This window comes from Cherax quadricarinatus, chromosome 36 (genome assembly GCF_038502225.1).
Source record: "Cherax quadricarinatus isolate ZL_2023a chromosome 36, ASM3850222v1, whole genome shotgun sequence".
Lineage (NCBI taxonomy): Eukaryota > Metazoa > Arthropoda > Malacostraca > Decapoda > Parastacidae > Cherax > Cherax quadricarinatus.
The window spans coordinates 23,623,832-23,645,215 of record NC_091327.1 but is presented as its reverse complement, the minus strand read 5'-3'; the positions used below and the strand labels follow the sequence as shown (position 1 = coordinate 23,645,215).

General features: G+C 39.5%; 1 protein-coding gene across 7 annotated transcripts in view; it reads left to right on the top strand.

Annotated features, from left to right (window-relative positions):
- The first annotated feature begins 2,740 nt into the window (after positions 1–2,740).
- Positions 2,741–21,384, top strand: part of Atg5 (autophagy protein 5) — a 36,458-nt gene continuing 17,814 nt past the window's right edge. The window contains exons 1-3 of one of the 7 annotated variants that reach the window (XM_053780210.2): positions 2,741–2,882; positions 5,608–5,806; positions 21,019–21,104. In XM_053780210.2, the coding sequence (XP_053636185.1) occupies positions 5,651–5,806; positions 21,019–21,104 (242 nt within the window). In that variant the 5' untranslated portion in view covers positions 2,741–2,882; positions 5,608–5,650. Of the gene's footprint in view, positions 2,979–3,905; positions 4,147–5,607; positions 5,807–21,018; positions 21,105–21,384 lie in introns of those variants that run through there. The other 6 variants (XM_053780214.2, XM_070091581.1, XM_053780213.2 and 3 more) reach the window with 6 other exon arrangements.

The window sequence follows — 21,384 nt, the reverse complement described above, 5'->3', positions numbered from 1 at the left end:
TGTTTTTGGTAATATATCCTCACTATTGCTAGTGGAGTCCTCTTGTTTGCTATTTCTTGTGGTATTTCTAGTTTGCAATATTGGTTTTATCTTATCTTTGACTACACTTGTTTCCCCACTTCGGCTCCTGTCCCCTATGAGGTCATTTATATGTATTCCTTCCTGCGTATAATTCCCGACTACCTGGACAAAATCTCCAGCTTCACCATTACTGTCTCCCAGGACAGCACCTCCAGCTTCACCATTACTGTCTCCCAGGACAGCACCTCCAGCTTCACCATTACTGTCTCCCAGGATAGCGCTATCAGCCCCACATTTACTGGCTACCAGGACATCACCTCCAGCCTTACAGTTTCTGACTACATGGCCAGTATCAAGGGCAGTACCATTCAGCCCAGACTTTTTATGATTATAATAATAATCAAACTTATCATATTTATCATGTACAGTAATTTCCGAATAAGCAGTGTTGTCGTTTATTGGTCTGTGGCCTGGTGGCAAAAGCTCTAGCTTCACACGGTGGATGTCCAGGTTCGATTCCCGACGAGGGTTGAAACATTGGGCGTGTTTCCTTACACCGGTTGTCTATGTTAACCCATCATTAAAAAATGGGTACCTGGGTGTTAGTCGACTGGTGTGGGTCGCATCTCGGGACAAAATTGACCTAATTTGGCCGAAATGCTCTGCATAACAAGCGGCTTTCTGTATAATAGTATGTCACTGATGTCAGCTAGGACTGTATACCTTGCACATGTACTTGTAGAAATAAAGATATTATTTATATATTATTATATGTTATGTTATACTGTAGCATGTGCGTAAGCTTGAGTTAAGGTGGTAAAGCACACTTAGTAACGAAACCCTTCATTAATACGATACTTCACCCCCGGGAGGTCTTTCTAAAGTACACGAAATGCTGTACATAAAAACATTGGTATATAAAGTATATAAGGAAGGTAAAGTATATAAGAAAGGTAAGGTGTTGCGTAATATTAAATTTTAAAGGGGTGGACGAGGAAGCCATGGACTGGTTCAGCTATATTATTCCCTTTCTATATTATGGCTGAGATATATAGTTGACATCTTAGTCACTCAGTGACTGGGTTGGTACACAATGATGTCCGTGGTTCAGTCCAAGGCACGGGTGGAAAGGTTGGGCATGTTTTCTTACACCTGCTGTCCCTGTTCACCTAGCAGTAAGGAACCTGGGTGTTAGTCGACTGGTGTGGGTCGCATCCTGGGGGACAAGACTGAAGGACGACAATGGAAAGACAACAGACAGTTCTCGACGATGCACTGACTTTCCATGGTTATTCCGGGTGACTAACCCTCCGGCTTAAAAATCCGAACAAATCTTTTCTTACCTTATGAGCTAGCTCTCCATTCATTTCACCTAAGACGAAAAGGACGCTTCTTCAGTTTTCTTTATTTTGGAAGTCCTTCTCATCAAGAATACCTGGAGGGAATTTCGGGGGTCAACGCCTCTGCGGCCCGGTCTTTGACCAGGCTTTGCGGTGGATCATGGCCTGATCGACCAGGCTGTTATTAATGGCCGCTTGCAAACCGACGTACGAACCACAGCCCGGATGGTCGAGAACTGACTTTAGGTACCCGTCCAGCTCCTTGAAGACGGCCAAGGAGTCTATGTATGCTGTGAGGCATTTAAACAGTCTAGGGCCTGTGACACTTATTTATTATGGTGTTTCTTAGCGTACTTATGGCGCCCCTGCTTTTCATTGGGGGATGTTGCACAGCCTGCCGAGTCTTGCTTTCGTAGGGAGCGATTTCCGTGTGCAGATTTGGAACTGGTCCCTTTAAGATTTTCCAGGTGTATATTTTCATGTATCTTTCTCGCCTACATTCCAAGGAGTACAGGTCAAGGGACTTCAACTGTTACCCAATAATACAGGTGCTTTATTGTGCCTATACGTGCAGTGAAAGTTCTCTGTATATTCTCCAGGTCTGCAATTTCGCCTGCCTTGAAAGGAGCCGTTAGTGTACAGCAATATTCCAGCCTAGAGAGAACAAGCGATTTGAAGAGAATCCTCACTGGGTGTGTGTGTGTGTGTGTGTGTGTGTGTGTGTGTGAATTTGTATATGTGTGTGTGTGTGTGTGTGTGTGTGTGTGTGTGTGTGTGTGTGTGTGACTCAACAATCAATATTTGCACCAATAACTCATTACAGTTGTGACCGGGTGTGGAAGTGTGAATTGCTCATTACACTATAATTTGTTCATCATTGTAGCCATGTATAAACGTAAGTAACCATTCTTACAGTATTCATTACCTTTGTAACTTGTGAGTTCATTACCTTGTACCTAGTTCAGCCATCCAAACTTTGGGGCCCAGTCCCTGGATCCATTACGTACCTCTGTAATCTGTAAATACCTTTGTAACTTGTCATGATTGTGACTAGACCTACCCGGAGTTCATTACCTTTGTAATTTGTGAGTTAATTACCTTTGTAAATTGTGAATTCATTACCTCTGTAACTTGCTCAGCTATCAAAACTTTGGAGTCCAGTCCCTGGACCAATTATGTACCTCTGTAATCTTTTGACTACCGCCCACAGGATGGGTATGGGGTGCATAATAAACATATTAAACTAAGACAGAGTAACTTATTTCCATTGGTATCCATACTAGAGATGTAGCAAAGACCCAGTGTGACACTGTGGTCCTGTTGTTCGCTCTACTGCTTACAGAATGAACAAGGGGTGTATAATAACTAGGCAACTAGCCGGCCAGTCCGTTTTAGGGTTCATATTGTCCTCGGGCCGTTGCAAGCTCTTGAACCCAACAAGGATAACAATAACAGATTTATTCGTACTTTCTACTGATACTTTTCTGTCATATCCTCCTTGTTTCTTAGTGTCTAGAAAGAGTAAGTTCAATTTTCTTCATTTATTTTCGTGGGAAAGAAGTCTGATATAAGGAATTAATTTTGTCATCTCAATAAAGCCATCCAATAAAAAGGCAAGTAAGTTTATTCAGGTACAGGTACACATAAATACAGTTACATAGAGTAAGAATTAGGATTAATCTGCCCGAAATACCTAGGCATGCTTGAGGCCTTTGTAATTAATATTTTATAATATGTAAGCCATACATTGTAAGGTTCGGAAGGAGATAAACATTTTCATTTTCATTTTCATGTACACGAATTATCACACAGCAGCATATGTGTAAATTACCTAGGATAACCCCCCCCCCCCCCGAAAAAAAAAAGTCAGGCAAGGTGACTTATTTCCATTGTCACATATTGATGATCTCTTTCAATATGCCTGCAATAATTTTCGTGTAATTTTCCACGAGAATGATCTGGTTAGGTATGTAAGATTATTTAGGTATTTTATAAATTACATATAATTTTTCAACAATGGTTTTGAGGGGACACATGCAGTATATTAAGTAGATTTAACCAGGGATATCTCAGAAAGTCATACACCCACTTTACTACTACAATTGTATGCCACAAACATTTGTGTGCCTACAGATTCATTGTACAGATTGATGCTGTTGTAAAATATAGCTGTAGATTTTCCTGAATAAATTTTATTTCACGTTTTAGAGTATTTGTCTGTTCTTCATGTGGAAATCAGAGTCACTGATTGCTGTTTACTTAGGTAAATATACAGATTGTGAGCCACATAATGTAAATGAGGCCTCGGCAACAATAGATAGATTATTACCATGTGATGCTTGTTAATTATCAAGTCTATTAGTGTCACAATGGAGATAAGTCATTGTTTAACTCTGTTGAGCTATAATAATAATATAATAATATCTTTATTTACTACAAGTACATGTATATGGTATACAGTCCTAGCTGACATCAATGACATACTACTATATAGAAAGCCACTTGTTATGCAGATCATTTCAGGCAAATTAGGTCAGTTTTGTTTCAGGATGCGACCCACACCAGTCGACTAACACCCAGGTACCCATTTTACTGATGGGTGAACATAGACACCCAGTGTAAAGAAACATGCCCAGTGTTTCTACCCTCACTGGGAACTGAATCCAGACCCTTGCCGTGTGAAGCGAGAGTTTTAGCCACCAGGCCACTGGACACCATGACATCTCTGTGCCCTCAAGACCATCAAGAGAAAAGATTTTGTTCAGATTTTTTAACCCAGTGAAAGGTTAGCCAACTGAGATAACCTATTAAAGTCAGGGCATCATTGGTGACTGTCATATTTGCACTGGGGTCCTTTTAATCTTGTCCCCTAAGATGCAACCCACAGCAGTCAGCTAACACTCAGATACCTATTCAATAGATGTATTTCCAGAAGGGAGTAAATATCACAGTTAAAATGATCCTACGGCCGCAGTATCCCCACTCATCCTTCAGCGTGCCAACTCTGTCCTTCCCACAATAAAACCACCTAAATGGTTTCATTAAATCCCTTCATAAATTTATTGTGCTCACTCTTCAACAGTACACCAAATCCCAGAAAACAGTTTGCTCTGTTTTAACAAGTTTTCATGTCTGCTTTGTGCACAAACCCTACCACTCAAAACTTCCTTTACCTCTCCTTTCATCCCTCCTGGGTGGTCTCTTACTCCTTCTATCCACCCTGTATTCATACACCCATTTTGTCAGCCTATTCTGTTTTGTTCTTTTTAAATGAAAAAAACATCTAAACAGCCTTTCCTCCACTCTCCCAATTTTACCTTTGATATCACTCTCTTGTAAATTATACACTCCTTATTCTCCACATAACATTCAACATATATATAATCATTGGTATACTCTAGCATATTCCCCTTTTTATCCTCCATTGATACACTTTTTTTCATTCCTCAGACATCCCAAGACTAAGTTGAAGATCAAATGTGGTAATCATCCTGGCATAGCACTTTGATCATAGGTATTTTATGGTGCATACTGGTATTATCCTGGGGAGAAACAAACCTAGACAACTGTTCAGGTGGCACCAAGCTTGGAACAGATGGTACTTTAAATCTTGATATGAGTAGCTTTTCACAGGGATGATTGAATCTCTGATTCATGTACTTAAATATAAAAAATTGCTTGTTTATTGTTACACCTGATCTTTATGTACATATGCATACATTTGCAATGACTATGAATTTTTGGGCAATTGGGGAGATAAGTTTAAGTGACCTTCCATACTTCAAGATGCTGGGCTTAACCCAGGGTTTATATAACGGAACTAGCAGTTCAATTTTAAAATTTGCTCCTGCCACAGGTTAAGAGTTTCCTGTCATAGTGCTCTTCATTCTGAACTGCTTCCTGAAGAGGTTCACTTGCCTCTGCCATGATTTTGAACACTGGTAATAGGTTTCCTACTGTAGAATGTTCCAAGACCACACACAGTGCCATTTCCATTTCTTGTCAGGATGCTCACTGAGTGGGCAAGAAAGTGCAGGTGCATGTGAACATGGGAAAATGAAAGCATATGAAAAATTGGGTCTGAAAGTGATTAGGGGGGGTTTATTACTGGTGTTATAAAGAATCAATAAATAGGTTACAATAGAACTATTATGTAATGATTCATGAAACCCTCCACTCAGAGTACTTTTTTCGATCTTCAAAATGTTATAATACTGTAATAATATCAGCGTAACTTTCATTTCAGATTAAATTCATCTGCAGTTTATTTCCTACTGCTTTTAATAGACATGGCAGAAGACAGGGAGATATTGCGCGAAGTATGGGATGGACGAGTTCCTGTGTGTGTACAGCTGGCTAGTGAAGACTGTAGTACTCTGAGCGCTCCAGATCCTTACTATCTAATGATCCCAAGGCTATCCTACTTTCCTCTAGTGATGGATAAGGTTGGCATTATTGTTTGTTAGTTATCTAATTTACACTATTGTATACTGTATGTTATGTTTGACCACTTTATTTTCTGACAAATTCTCTGTGATATTTGAAACTCACTAGTTAAGAATGGAAACTGATGTGCTTTCAGGATTTTCAATGTTTATTGTTTCACTCCATTTTTTTTCTTCAGATCCTGATCTTTTCACTTGCCCTTTGGTTATTCTTATGCATTAATCATAGTCCCATAAAATACAGTATGATAACAAAAAAAGGCACAATACCGTGACTGGAACGATACACAAATAACCTGCACATAAAAGAGAGGAGCTTACGACGACGTTTTGGACCGACATGGCTCCTCCTCCAACTTAATACCTCCCCCACTACAACTACTACTACCACCACCTGGCTATATATACCCCTCTCTCTCTCCTTTTCGTTAGTGTGACTTTGTAAATGGTCCAAGTCGGACCGGAACATTGTCGCAAGCTCCTCTCTTCTGTGTGTGGGTTATTTGTGTACAGTATGATGCTGGGTCATCAGCAACAAAGGATTTGTGTACATCTACCTATTTGTAATTAAAGCATCATATGTACATATTTATTAGACAGAAACAAAGACCAGAATTCCTGTCAGTGTAAAATATTTAACAGGTTCCTGTTTCACACTCATATGGCAGGATGGTAGTACCTTCCAGGTGGTTGCTATCTACCAGCTTGCTACCTATGGGTAAATCAGAGATTTGTAATATAATTTGGAGATAAATTAACAAAGAGAATGCAGAAGAGGATAATATACTGTAGTTGTATAGAAGTAATATTAACCTAGAAAATATTATAGTATTGGTTGTTTAATATATTTATAGATGGGGTTCTAAAAGAAGTAAATGCTAGGGTGTTCGGGAGAGGGGTGGGATTAAATTTTGGGGAATCAAATACAAAATGGGAATTGACACAGTTACTTTTTGCTGATGATACTGTGCTGATGGGAGATTCTAAAGAAAAATTGCAAGGGTTAGTGGACGAGTTTGGGAGAGTGTGTAGAGGTAGAAAGTTGAAAGTGAACATAGAAAAGAATAAGGTGATGAGGGGTATCAAATGATTTAGATAAAGAAAAATTGGATATCAAATTTGGGAGGAGGAATATGGAAGGAGTGAATGTTTTCAGATATTTGGGAGTTGACGTGTCACCGGAAGGATTTATGAAGGATGAAGTTAATCATAGAATTGATGAAGGAAAAAAGGTGAGTGGTGTGTTGAGGTATATGTGGAGACAAAAAAAGTTAACTATGGAGGCAAAGAAGGAAATGTATGAAAGTATAGTGGTACCAACACTCTTATATGGGTGTGAAGCTTGGGTTGTAAATGCTGCAACGAGGAGACGTTTGGAGGCAATGTGTGGTGTAAATATTATGCAGAAAATTCGGAGTGTGGAAATTAGGAGAAGGTGTGGAGTTAATAAAAGTATTAGTCAGATGGGTGAAGAGGGGTTGTTGAGGTGGTTTGGTCATTTAGAGAGAATGGATCAAAGTAGAATAATATGGAGACCATATAAATCTGTAGAGGAAGGAAGGCGGGGTAGGGGTCGTCCTTGAAAAGGTTGGAAGGAAGGGGTAAGGGAGGTTTTGTGGGCGAGGGGCTTGGACTTCAAGCAGGCGTGCATGAGCTGTTGTATTCTGAGAACCTGTGCAAAAACAGTGATTATGTGTGAGTGAGGTGAGTGTTGAATGATGATGAAAGTATTTTCTTTTTGGGGATTTTCTTTCTTTTTGGGTCACCCTGCCTCGGTGGGAGACGGCCAACTTGTTAAAAAAAAAAAAATCTGTAGAGGAAGGATGGCGGGGTAGGGGTCGTCCTCAAAAAGGTTGGAGGGAGGGGGTAAAGGAGGTTTTGTGGGCGAGGGGCTTGGACTTCCAGCAAGCGTGCATGAGCGTGTTACCTAGGAGTAAATGGAGACGAATGGTATTTGGGACCTGACGAGCTGTTGGAGTGTGAGCAGGGTAATGTTTAGTAAAGGATTCAGGGAAGCCAGTTATTTTTATATAGCCGGACTTGAGTCCTGGAAGTGGGAAGTACAGTGCCTGCACTTTAAAGGAGGGGTTTGGGATATTGGCAGTTTGGAGGGATATGTTGTGTATCTTTATACGTATATGCTTCTAAGCTGTTGTATTCTGAGTACCTCTGCAAAAACAGTGATTATGTGTGAGTGAGGTGAAAGTGTTGAATGATGATGAAAGTATTTTCTTTTTGGGGATTTTCTTTCTTTTTGGGTCACCCTGCCTCGGTGGGAGACGGCCAACTTGTTAAAAAAAAAAATCTGTAGGGGAAGGAAGGTGGGGTAGGGGTCATCCTCAAAAAGGTTGGAGGGAGGGGGTAGAGGAGGTTTTGTGGGTGAGGGGCTTGGACTTCCAGCAAGCGTGCATGAGCGTGTTAGATAGGAGTGAATGGAGACAAATGGTATTTGGGACCTGACGAGCTGTTGGAGCGTGAGCAGGGTAATGTTTAGTGAAGGATTCAGGGAAACCAGTTATTTTTATATAACCGGACTTGAGTCCTGGAAATGGGAAGTACAATGCCTGCACTCTAAACTAGGGGTTTGGGATATTGGCAGTTTGGAGGGATATATTGTGTATTTTTATACGTATATACAGTACTACTTCTAAATGTTGTATTCTGGGCACCTCTGCAAAAACAGTACTCACTTAGTTGTACTCACCTAGTTGAGGTTGCGGGGGTCGAGTCCGAGCTCCTGGCCCCGCCTCTTCACTGATCGCTACTAGGTCACTCTCCCTGAGCCGTGAGCTTTATCATACCTCTGCTTAAAGCTATGTATGGATCCTGCCTCCACTACATCGCTTCCCAAACTATTCCACTTACTGACTACTCTGTGGCTTAAGAAATACTTCCTAACATCCCTGTGATTCATCTGTGTCTTCAGCTTCCAACTGTGTCCCCTTGTTACTGTGTCCAATCTCTGGAACATCCTGTCTTTGTCCACCTTGTCAATTCCTCTCAGTATTTTGTACTGAGAGGAATTGAGTGATTATGTGTGAGTGAGGTGAAAGTGTTGAATGATGAAAGTATTTTCTTTTTGGGGATTTTCTTTCTCTTTGGGTCACCCTGCCTCTGTGGGACACGGCCGACTTGTTGAAAAAAAAAATGTATATATATATATATATATATATATATAACTCCTCCTCCCCAATTTGATATCCAATTTTTCTTTATCTAAATCATTTGACACCCTCATCACCTTACTCTTTTCTATGTTCACTTTCAACTTTCTACCTTTACACACATTCCCAAACTCATCCACTAACCTTTGCAATTTTTCTTTAGAATCTCCCATAAGCACAGTATCATCAGCAAAAAGTAACTGTGTCAATTCCCATTTTGAATTTGATTCCCCATAATTTAATCCCACCCCTCTCCCAAACACCCTAGCATTTACTTCCTTAACAACCCCATCTATAAATATATTAAACAACCATGGTGACATTACACATCCCTGTCTAAGACCTACTTTTACCGGGAAATAGTCTCCCTCTCTTCTACACACCCTAACCTGAGCCTCACTATCTTCATAAAAACTCTTTACAGCATTTAATAACTTACCACCTATTCCATATACTTGCAACATCTGCCACATTGCTCCTCTATCCACTCTATCATATGCCTTTTCTAAATCCATAAATGCAATAAAAACTTCCCTACCTTTATCTAAATACTGTTCACATATATGCTTCAATGTAAACACTTGATCTACACATCCCCTACCCACTCTGAAACCTCCTTGCTCATCCGCAATCCTACATTCTGTCTTACCTCTAATTCTTTCAATTATAACCCTACCGTACACTTTTCCTGGTATACTCAGTAAGCTTATTCCTCTATAATTTTTACAGTCTCTTTTGTCCCCTTTCCCTTTATATAAAGGGACTATACATGCTCTCCGCCAATCCCTAGGTACCTTCCCCTCTTTCATACATTTATTGAACAAAAGTACCAACCACTCCAACACTATATCCCCCCCTGCTTTTAACATTTCTGTCATGATCCCATCAGTACCAGCTGCTTTACCCCCTTTCATTTTACGTAATGCCTCACGTACCTCCCCCACACTTACATTCTGCTCTTCTTCACTCCTAAAAGATGGTATACCTCCCTGACCAGTGCATGAAATTACTGCCTCTGTTTCTTCCTTAACATTTAAAAGTTCCTCAAAATATTCTCGCCATCTACCTAATACCTCCATCTCCCCATCTACTAACTCCCCTACTCTGTTTTTAACTGACAAATCCATATTTTCCCTTGGCTTTCTTAACTTGTTTAACTCACTCCAAAATTTTTTCTTATTTTCATTAAAATTTCTTGACAGTGCCTCTCCCACTCTATCATCTGCTCTCCTTTTGCACTCTCTCACCACTCTCTTTACCTTTCTTTTACTCTCCATATATTCTGCTCTTCTTATAACACTTCTGCTTTGTAAAAACCTCTCATAAGCTACCTTTTTCTCTTTTATCACACCCTTTACTTCATCATTCCACCAATCACTCCCCTTTCCTCCTGCACCCACCCTCCTATAACCACAAACTTTTGCCCCACATTCTAATACTGCATTTTTAAAACTATTCCAACCCTCTTCAACCCCCCCATTACTCATCTTTGCACTATCCCACCTTTCTGCCAATAGTCGCTTATATCTCGCCCGAACTTCCTCCTCCCTTAGTTTATACACTTTCACCTCCCTCTTACTTGTTGTTGCCACCTTCCTCTTTTCCCATCTACCTCTTACTCTAACTGTAGCTACAACTAAATAATGATCCGATATATCAGTTGCCCCTCTATAAACATGTACATCCTGGAGCCTACCCATCAACCTTTTATCCACCAATACATAATCTAATAAACTACTTTCATTACGTGCTACATCATACCTTGTATATTTATTTATCCTCTTTTTCATAAAATATGTATTACTTATTACCAAATTTCTTTCTACACATAGCTCAATTAAAGGCTCCCCATTTACATTTACCCCTGGCACCCCAAATTTACCTACTACTCCCTCCATAACATTTTTACCCACTTTAGCATTGAAATCCCCAACCACCATTACTCTCACACTTGATTCAAAACTCCCCACGCATTCACTCAACATTTCCCAAAATCTCTCTCTCTCCTCTACACTTCTCTCTTCTCCAGGTGCATACACGCTTATTATAACCCACTTTTCACATCCAATCTTTATTTTACTCCACATAATCCTTGAATTAATACATTTATAGTCCCTCTTTTCCTGCCATAGCTTATCCTTCAACATTATTGCTACTCCTTCTTTAGCTCTAACTCTATTTGAAACCCCTGACCTAATCCCATTTATTCCTCTCCATTGAAACTCTCCCACCCCCTTCAGCTTTGTTTCACTTAAAGCCAGGACATCCAGCTTCTTCTCATTCATAACATCAAGTGTGAGAGTAATGGTGGTTGGGGATTTCAATGCTAAAGTGGGTAAAAATGTTATGGAAGGAGTAGTAGGTAAATTTGGGGTGCCAGGGGTAAATGTAAATGGGGAGCCTTTAATTGAGCTATGTGTAGAAAGAAATTTGGTAATAAGTAATACATATTTTATGAAAAAGAGGATAAATAAATATACAAGTTATGATGTAGCACGTAATGAAAGTAGTTTATTAGATTATGTATTGGTGGATAAAAGGTTGATGGGTAGGCTCCAGGATGTACATGTTTATAGAGGGGCAACTGATATATCGGATCATTATTTAGTTGTAGCTACAGTTAGAGTAAGAGGTAGATGGGAAAAGAGGAAGGTGGCAACAACAAGTAAGAGGGAGGTGAAAGTGTATAAACTAAGGGAGGAGGAAGTTCGGGTGAGATATAAGCGACTATTGGCAGAAAGGTGGGCTAGTGCAAAGATGAGTAGTGGGGGGGTTGAAGAGGGTTGGAATAGTTTTAAAAATGCAGTATTAGAATGTGGGGCAGAAGTTTGTGGTTATAGGAGGGTGGGGGCAGGAGGAAAGAGGAGTGATTGGTGGAATGATGAAGTAAAGGGTGTGATAAAAGAGAAAAAGGTAGCTTATGAGAGGTTTTTACAAAGCAGAAGTGTTATAAGAAGAGCAGAGTATATGGAGAGTAAAAGAAAGGTAAAGAGAGTGGTGAGAGAGTGCAAAAGGAGAGCAGATGATAGAGTGGGAGAGGCACTGTCAAGAAATTTTAATGAAAATAAGAAAAAATTTTGGAGTGAGTTAAACAAGTTAAGAAAGCCTAGGGAAAATATGGATTTGTCAGTTAAAAACAGAGTAGGGGAGTTAGTAGATGGGGAGATGGAGGTATTGGGTAGATGGCGAGAATATTTTGAGGAACTTTTAAATGTTAAGGAAGAAACAGAGGCAGTAATTTCATGCACTGGTCAGGGAGGTACTATACCATCTTTTAGGAGTGAAGAAGAGCAGAATGTAAGTGTGGGGGAGGTACGTGAGGCATTACGTAAAATGAAAGGGGGTAAAGCAGCTGGAACTGATGGGATCATGACAGAAATGTTAAAAGCAGGGGGGGATATAGTGTTGGAGTGGTTGGTACTTTTGTTTAATAAATGTATGAAAGAGGGGAAGGTACCTAGGGATTGGCAGAGAGCATGTATAGTCCCTTTATATAAAGGGAAAGGGGACAAAAGAGACTAAAAATTATAGAGGAATAAGCTTACTGAGTATACCAGGAAAAGTGTACGGTAGGGTTATAATTGAAAGAATTAGAGGTAAGACAGAATGTAGGATTGCGGATGAGCAAGGAGGTTTTAGAGTGGGTAGGGGATGTGTAGATCAGGTGTTTACATTGAAGCATATATGTGAACAGTATTTAGATAAAGATAGGGAAGTTTTTATTGCATTTATGGATTTAGAAAAGGCATATGATAGAGTGGATAGAGGAGCAATGTGGTAGATGTTGCAAGTATATGGAATAGGTGGTAAGTTATTAAATGCTGTAAAGAGTTTTTATGAGGATAGTGAGGCTCAGGTTAGGGTGTGTAGAAGAGAGGGAGACTACTTCCCGGTAAAAGTAGGTCTTAGACAGGGATGTGTAAAGTCACCATGGTTGTTTAATATATTTATAGATGGGGTTGTAAAGGAAGTAAATGCTAGGGTGTTTGGGAGAGGGGTGGGATTAAATTATGGGGAATCAAATTCAAAATGGGAATTGACACAGTTACTTTTTGCTGATGATACTGTGCTTATGGGAGATTCTAAAGAAAAATTGCAAAGGTTAGTGGATGAGTTTGGGAATGTGTGTAAAGGTAGAAAGTTGAAAGTGAACATAGAAAAGAGTAAGGTGATGAGGGTGTCAAATGATTTAGATAAAGAAAAATTGGATATCAAATTGGGGAGGAGGAGTATGGAAGAAGTGAATGTTTTCAGATATTTGGGAGTTGACATGTCAGCGGATGGATTTATGAAGGATGAGGTTAATCATAGAATTGATGAAGGAAAAAAGGTGAGTGGTGCATTGAGGTATATGTGGAGGCAAAAAATGTTATCTATGGAGGCAAAGAAGGGAATGTATGAAAGTATAGTAGTACCAACACTCTTATATGGGTGTGAAGCTTGGGTGGTAAATGCAGCAGCGAGGAGACGGTTGGAGGCAGTGGAGATGTCCTGTTTAAGGGCAATGTGTGGTGTAAATATTATGCAGAAAATTCGGAGTGTGGAAATTAGGAGAAGGTGTGGAGTTAATAAAAGTATTAGTCAGAGGGCAGAAGAGGGGTTGTTGAGGTGGTTTGGTCATTTAGAGAGAATGGATCAAAGTAGAATGACATGGAAAGCATATAAATCTATAGGGGAAGGAAGGCGGGGTAGGGGTCGTCCTCGAAAGGGTTGGAGAGAGGGGGTAAAGGAGGTTTTGTGGGTAAGGGGCTTGGACTTCCAGCAAGCGTGCGTGAGCGTGTTAGATAGGAGTGAATGGAGACGAATGATACTTGGGACCTGACGATCTGTTGGAGTGTGAGCAGGGTAATATTTAGTGAAGGGATTCAGGGAAACCGGTTATTTTCATATAGTCGGACTTGAGTCCTGGAAATGGGAAGTACAATGCCTGCACTTTAAAGGAGGGGTTTGGGATATTGGCAGTTTGGAGGGATATGTTGTGTATCTTTATATGTGTATGCTTCTAGACTGTTGTATTCTGAGCACCTCTGCAAAAACAGTGATAATGTGCGAGTGTGGTGAAAGTGTTGAATGATGATGAAAGTATTTTCTTTTTGAGGATTTTCTTTCTTTTTTGGGTCACCCTGCCTCAGTGGGAGACGGCCGACTTGTTGAAAAAAAAAAAAAAAAAAATATATATATACATATATATATAATATAATATATAATATATAATATATATAATATATATAATATATATATTCTTTCTTTCTTTCAACACACCAGCCGTATCCCACCGAGGCGGGGTGGCCCAAAAGGAAAAACAAAAGTTTCTCCTTTTACATTTAGTAATATATACAGGAGAAGAGGTTACTAGCCCCTTGCTCCCGGCATTTTAGTCGCCTCTTACAACACGCATGGCTTACGGAGGAAGAATTCTGTTCCACTTCCCCATGGAGGTAAGAGGAAATAAACAAGAACAAGAACTAGTAAGAAAAATGGAAGAAAACCCAGAGGGGTGTGTATATACATATATGCTTGTATCTCAGTAGTAGTAACCAGTTACCAGTAACCAGTGTACCAGTAGATGACTCACTACCAACCGTCTCTGCCTGAGTCACTGTCTGTATTCATATTGTGCTGACCACAGCAGTATTCAAAGACCCCCTCACATATGGGTACTGTGGGCAGTCAGTTATACGAGAGTGAGCAAGGAGGCAGGCCGGCTGTTTGGCGCTACCCACATTATCCGTAATATACGTACTACCAGCCTACGTGAGTATTACTTTACCCTATCCACGTGTTCGAACCCCACATGATAAATGGTGGCACCAGTGTGGAGCGTGGAAATTAAGCTTTTTAAGGGTATTTCAAGAGGTTAGAAGTATACCTGCCATCTCTAGTTTGTATTAGTTGTATGTCGGGACGACATACGTTAGCGTCGCCGAGCTCTCAGTAGTAGTAACCAGTTACCAGTAACCAGTGTACCAGTAGATGACTCACTACCAACTGTCTCTGCCTGAGTCACTGTCTGTATTCATATTGTGCTGACCACAGCAGTATTCAAAGACCCCCTCACATATGGGTACTGTGGGCAGTCAGCTATACGAGAGTGAGCAAGGAGGCATGCCGGCTGTTTGGCGCTACCCACATTATCCGTAATATACGTACTACCAGCCTACGTGAGTATTACTTTACCCTATCCACGTGTTCGAACCCCACATGATATGTACACGTATGTGTAGTGTGACCTAAGTGTAAGTAGAAGTAGCAAGACGTACCTGAAACCTTGCATGTTTATGAGACAGAAAAATGGACAGCAGCAATCCTACCATCATGTAAAACAATTACAGGTTTCCGTTTTACACTCACTTGGCAGGACGGTAGTACCTCCCTGGGCGGTTTCTGCTTACCAAGCTACTACCTAGGATAATATATATACAGTTGACCCCCGCATGACGATTACCTCTGAATGCGACCAATTATGTAAGTGTATTTATGTAAGTGCGTTTGTACGTGTATGTTTGGGGGTCTGAAATGGACTAATCTACTTCACAATATTTCTTATGGGAACAAATTCGGTCAGTACTGGCACCTGAACATACTTCTGGAGTGAAAAAATATCGTTAACCGGGGGTCCACTGTATATATATAATATATATATGTGGAGTCAAAAAACGTTATCTATGGAGGCAAAGAAGGGACTGTATGAAAGTATAGTAGTACCAACACTCTTATATGGGTGTGAAGCTTGGGTGGTAAATGCAGCAGCGATGAGACGGTTGGAGGCAGTGGAGATGTCCTGTCTAAGGGCAATGTGTGGTGTAAATTTTATACAGAAAATTCGGAGTGTGGAAATTAGGAAAAGGTGTGGAGTTAATAAAAGTATTAGTCAGAGGGCAGAAGAGGGGTTGTTGAGGTGGTTTGGTCATTTAGAGAGAATGGATCAAAGTAGAATGACATGGAAAGCATATAAATCTATAGGGGAAGGAAGGCGAGGTAGGGGTTGTCCTCGAAAGGGTTGGAGAGAGGGGGTAAAGGAGGTTTTGTGGGCAAGGGGCTTGGACTTCCAGCAAGCGTGCATGAGCGTGTTAGATAGGAGTGAATGGAGACGAATAATACTTGGGACCTGACGATCTGTTGGAGTGTGAGCAGGGTAATATTTAGTGAAGGGATTCAGGGAAACCGGTTATTTTCATATAGTCGGACTTGAGTCCTGGAAATGGGAAGTACAATGCCTGCACTTTAAAGGAGGGGTTTGGGATATTGGCAGTTTGGAGGGATATGTTGTGTATCTTTATACGTATATGCTTCTAAACTGTTGTATTCTGAGCACCTCTGCAAAAACAGTGATCATGTGTGAGTGTGGTGAAAGTGTTGAATGATGATGAAAGCATTTTCTTTTTGGGGATTTTCCTTCTTTTTTGGGTCACCCTGCCTCGGTGGGAGACGGCGAACTTGTTGAAAAAAAAAATATATTTTCATCTATAATATATATATGCAATATATATATATACATCTATAATATATATATATATAATATATATATACATCTATAATATATATATATATATATATATATATATATATACATATACATGTATATATATATATATATATACATGTATATGTATATATATATATATATATATATATATATATATATATATATATATATATATATATATATATATATATATATATATATATATATATATACATGTATATATATATATATATATATATATATATATATATATATATATATATATATATATATATATATATATATATATATATGTATGCAAAACAACCACTCTGAAAGAATAGAGAAATTCCAAGTGCTTTCGTGACTACTCACATTATCATATTATCTTTGATAATGTGAGTAGTCACGAAAGCGCTTGGAATTTCTCTATTCTTTCAGAGTGGTTGTTTTGCATATTCTGAAATCACCTGTTTACTGTGATCTTATTGCATATATATATATATGTATATATATATATATATATATATATATATATATATATATATATATATATATATATATATATATACAGTGGACCCCCGCATAACGATGGCATCACATAGCGATTTTTCCGCATACCGATTACTTTTATCGCAAAATTTTTGCCGCGCATACCGATTAAAAACCCGCTTACCGATTTTCGTCCGAGACGCGTCCAATGTGCCCTCAGCCAGCCTCACATGTGCCGGCCGTCCCATTGTTTACCAGCCAGCCTCCGCGGTAACATCCAAGCATACACTCGGAATATTTCGTATTATTACAGTGTTTTCGGTGCTGTTTCTGGAAAATAAGTGACCATGGGCCCCAAGAAAGCTTCTAGTGCCAACCCTGTGGTAAAAAGGGTGAGAATTAGTATGGAAATTAAGAAAGATTTTGAAGGGTTTGGGGCTAACCCTGAGAAGCCTATGCCAGTTGTGGAATCCATTGTGCCTACTTCAAAGATTAAGGAAATGTGTGCACAGTGGGTTGAACTGCAAACCTTTATAGATGAAAATCACCCTGACACAGCTGTTGCAAGCCGTGCTGGTGACTATTTCAATGACAATGTTGTGGCCCATTTTAGACAAATCGTAAAGGAACGGGAGGTACAGAGCTCTATGGACAGATTTGTTGTGCGACAGAGGTCCAGTGACTCTCAAGCTGGTCCTAGTGGCATTAAAAGAAGAAGGGAAGTAACCCCGGAAAAGGACTTGCTACCTCAAGTCGTAATGGAAGGGGATTCCTCTTCTAAACAGTAAGAAGATAATGCTCTCCCCTCCTCCCATCCCATCAATCATCACCAGATCTTCAATAAAAGTAAGTGTCATTTAATTGTGCATGCCTTTTTCAGTTTGTGTGTATTAAAATTAACATTTCATGTGGTAAAAAAAAATTTTTTTTCATACTTTTGGGCGTCTTGCACGGATTAATTTGATTTCCATTATTTCTTATGGGGAAAATTCATTCGCATAACGATTATTTCGCATAACGATGAGCCCTCTTGCACGGATTAAAATCGTTAACCGGGGGTCCACTGTATATATTTTTTTTTTTTTTTTTTCAACAAGTCGGTCGTCTCCCACCGAGGCATATATATATATATATATATATATATATATATATATATATATATATATATATATATATATATATATATATATATATATTATAGGTAGTAGGTTGGTAGACAGCAGCTGCCCAGCGAGGTACTACCGTTCTGCCAAGTGAGTGTAAAACGGAAACCTGTAATTATTTTACATGATGATAGGATTGCTGGTGTCTTTTTTCTGTCTAATAAACATGCAAGATTTCAGGTACGTCTTTGTACTTCTACTTACACTTAGGTCACACTACACATACATGTATCATACATGAACAAGCATATACAGTGGACCCCCAGTATTCGATATTAATCCGTTCCTGAGAGCTCATCGAATACCGATAATATCGAAAACCGAATCAATTTTCCTCATAAGAAGTAATGGAAATCAAATTAATCCATGCAAGACACCCAAAAGTATGACAAAAAAAATTTTTACTACATGAAATATTAAGTTTAATGCAATAGAATAATTACAATAACAATAAAATAATTGACACTTACCTTTAATGAAGATCTGGTGATGATTGATGGGATGGGAGGAGGGGAGAGGTGTTAGTGTTTAGAAGGGGAATAACCTTCCATTAGGACTTGAGGTGGCAAGTCCTTTTCCGGGGTTACTTCCCTTCTTCTTTTAATGCCACTAGGACCAGCTTGAGAGTCACTGGACTTCTGTCGCACAACATAACTGGCAGCCTCACCATGCCTAATCACACTATGTATGCCACTACGATTCTTAAATCTTTCAAACCAACCTTTGCTGGCCTTAAATTCACTCACATCACCACTAGTTGCAGGCAATTTCTTTACCAAATCGTCATGCAACTGCCTAGCCTTTTCACAAATGATCGCTTGAGAGATGCTATCTCCTGCTATCTGTTTTTCATTTATCCACACCAGTAACAATATCTCAACATTTTCTAACACTTGTGATCGCTGTTTCGTAATCACAGTTGCACCTTTTGCAAGAACAGCTTCCTTAATTGCCGTTTTCCTGGTTGATTGGGGTTTATTATACAACCTGACCAGCTCCAACACACGCACTCCACTTTCGTACTTTGCAATTATCTCTTTCTTCATTTCATAAGTCATTAGCGACTTTTTTCTCGAAGGGTTGGCACTAGAAGCTTTCTTGGGGCCCATGGTGACTTATTTTGCAGAAACAAGCACCAAACACAGTGATAATATGGATAATATGGAATGTACCGAATGTATCCTTAGATGCGCGCACACTGGCTGGCTTGTAAACACTAGCACACACGGAGCAGTTCAGGCCACACGTGGACAGGTCTCGTACAAATCTTATTGAATACCGGGTTTTCAATCGAATACCGAGGAAAATTTTTTTGCGTTAAAATGCATCGAAAACCAGATTTATCGAATACCGATGCCATCGAATACCGGGGGTCCACTGTATATATACACACCCCTCTGGCTTTTCTTCTATTTTCTTTTTAGTTCTTGTTCTTGTTTATTTCCTCTTATCTCCATGGGGAAGTGGAACAGAATTCTTCCTCCGTAAGCCATGCGTGTTGTAAGAGGCGACTAAAATGCCAGGAGCAAGGGGCTAGTAACCCCTTCTCCTGTATATATTACTAAATGTAAAAGGAGAAACTTTCGTTTTTCCTTTTGGGCCACCCTGCCTCGGTGAGATACGGCCGGTGTGTTGAAAGAAAGATATACTATATATATTATACTACATACATACATATACATACAGTGGTACCTCGGTGTACGTCCGCTATGGAATAAGTTCAGCTTAGTATACGTTCTGTTTGGATGCGAAAATTTTTGCTTGTTTACCTCTCTCTCGAGACAAAGCCATGACTGCCCATTGCATAACTCTCATTGACAAAGCCTGGCAGGAAGTTTCATACAGAACAATGAACTCCGCTTGGAGGAATTTGCGGCCAGATGCAGTGGCTGAAAGGGACTTTGAGGGCTTTGAGGCTGTGTCTTTATTGAAGGATATTATCTCTCAGGACAGGTCTATGGGTCTGGATGTGAGTGATGGTGATGTGGAGGAGTTAGTGGAGGGGCACAGGGAAGAGCTGACCACTGAGGAGCTGCAGAAACGTGAGGAGGAAGAGCACAAGACTAAGATGAATTCACTCTCTTCAGGCTCGGAAGAGGAGGAAATCTTTGCCAAATGGATGGATGTCTAAAATTTTGCAGAGAAGTACCACCCTAACAAAGCCCAAACAAGCCGTTTGGAATGACCAGACAATGTCACATTTCTGAAACATCCTGAGGATAAGGCAGAAGCAAAGTTCTTTGAACAGATTTTTAGTAAATGTCAAACCTGGTGAACTTCAACCAGGTCCAGATAGGAAAAAGAGACAAAAAACAGAAGGGGACTCTCCTTCCAAACAATAACATCTCCTCCTCCTCTCTTCTCAGCACTATCCTAGTAGGCACTCGACTCTTTGGAGCAAAGTAAAGTGAGGTTAAATTTGCATTTATTTCATCTAATTCTTTTGTATTTATGTATGTATTTTAGTACTGAGCAGTGTTTAAATTACATATTTAGTATTAAGCAGTTTTAAATTATTTTATACAACCCAATGAATGTATAATATGCCAGTAACAAGAGGATTTTTTTTCATGGTAACAGGTTAATTGTTTTCCCTATACATGTATTTCCAATGGGAAAATTCATTTGGTATACATCCTGTTTGGTACAAGTCCAAGGTCCTGGAGCGGATTAAGGACGTATACCGAGGTACCACTGTGTACAAAATATGTAATGTATTGTATTAGGAGATATATTATTTAGAATATTTATTAATTTAGTAATGTGTATATATGAGCTTCCTGGGAAGAGGTGTGGAATGGGTTACAGTGTGCTGTATTTAGAAATGTTACTAGACTTTGGGAAAAGCTTCAGTAAAGTGTTAGGGAATGTATTATAATATTTTAAGTTTTTTTTTTTTTTTGGTGATGTGATCTTGTAATTTTTCAGGTTCGTAAGCATTTCCTGAGGTTTACAGCGCAAGAGCTTCAAGATGCAGAAATGTGGCTTGAGAGTGATGGAACACCTCTTAAATGGTAAACTTTCGTGTTCTTTAGTTCCAAAAATTCTTTCATATTATATTTTATGTTTTGGACTTTTATATTATGCATATTTAGTAATTGTAGGTAGTAGGTTGGTAGACAGCAACCGCCCAGGGAGGTACTACCGTCCTGCCAAGTGAGTGTAAAACGAAAGCCTGTAATTGTTTTACATGATGGTAGGATTGCTGGTGTCCTTTTTTGTCTCATAAACATGCAAGATTTCAGGTATGTCTTGCTACTTCTACTTACACTTAGGTCTCACTACACATACATG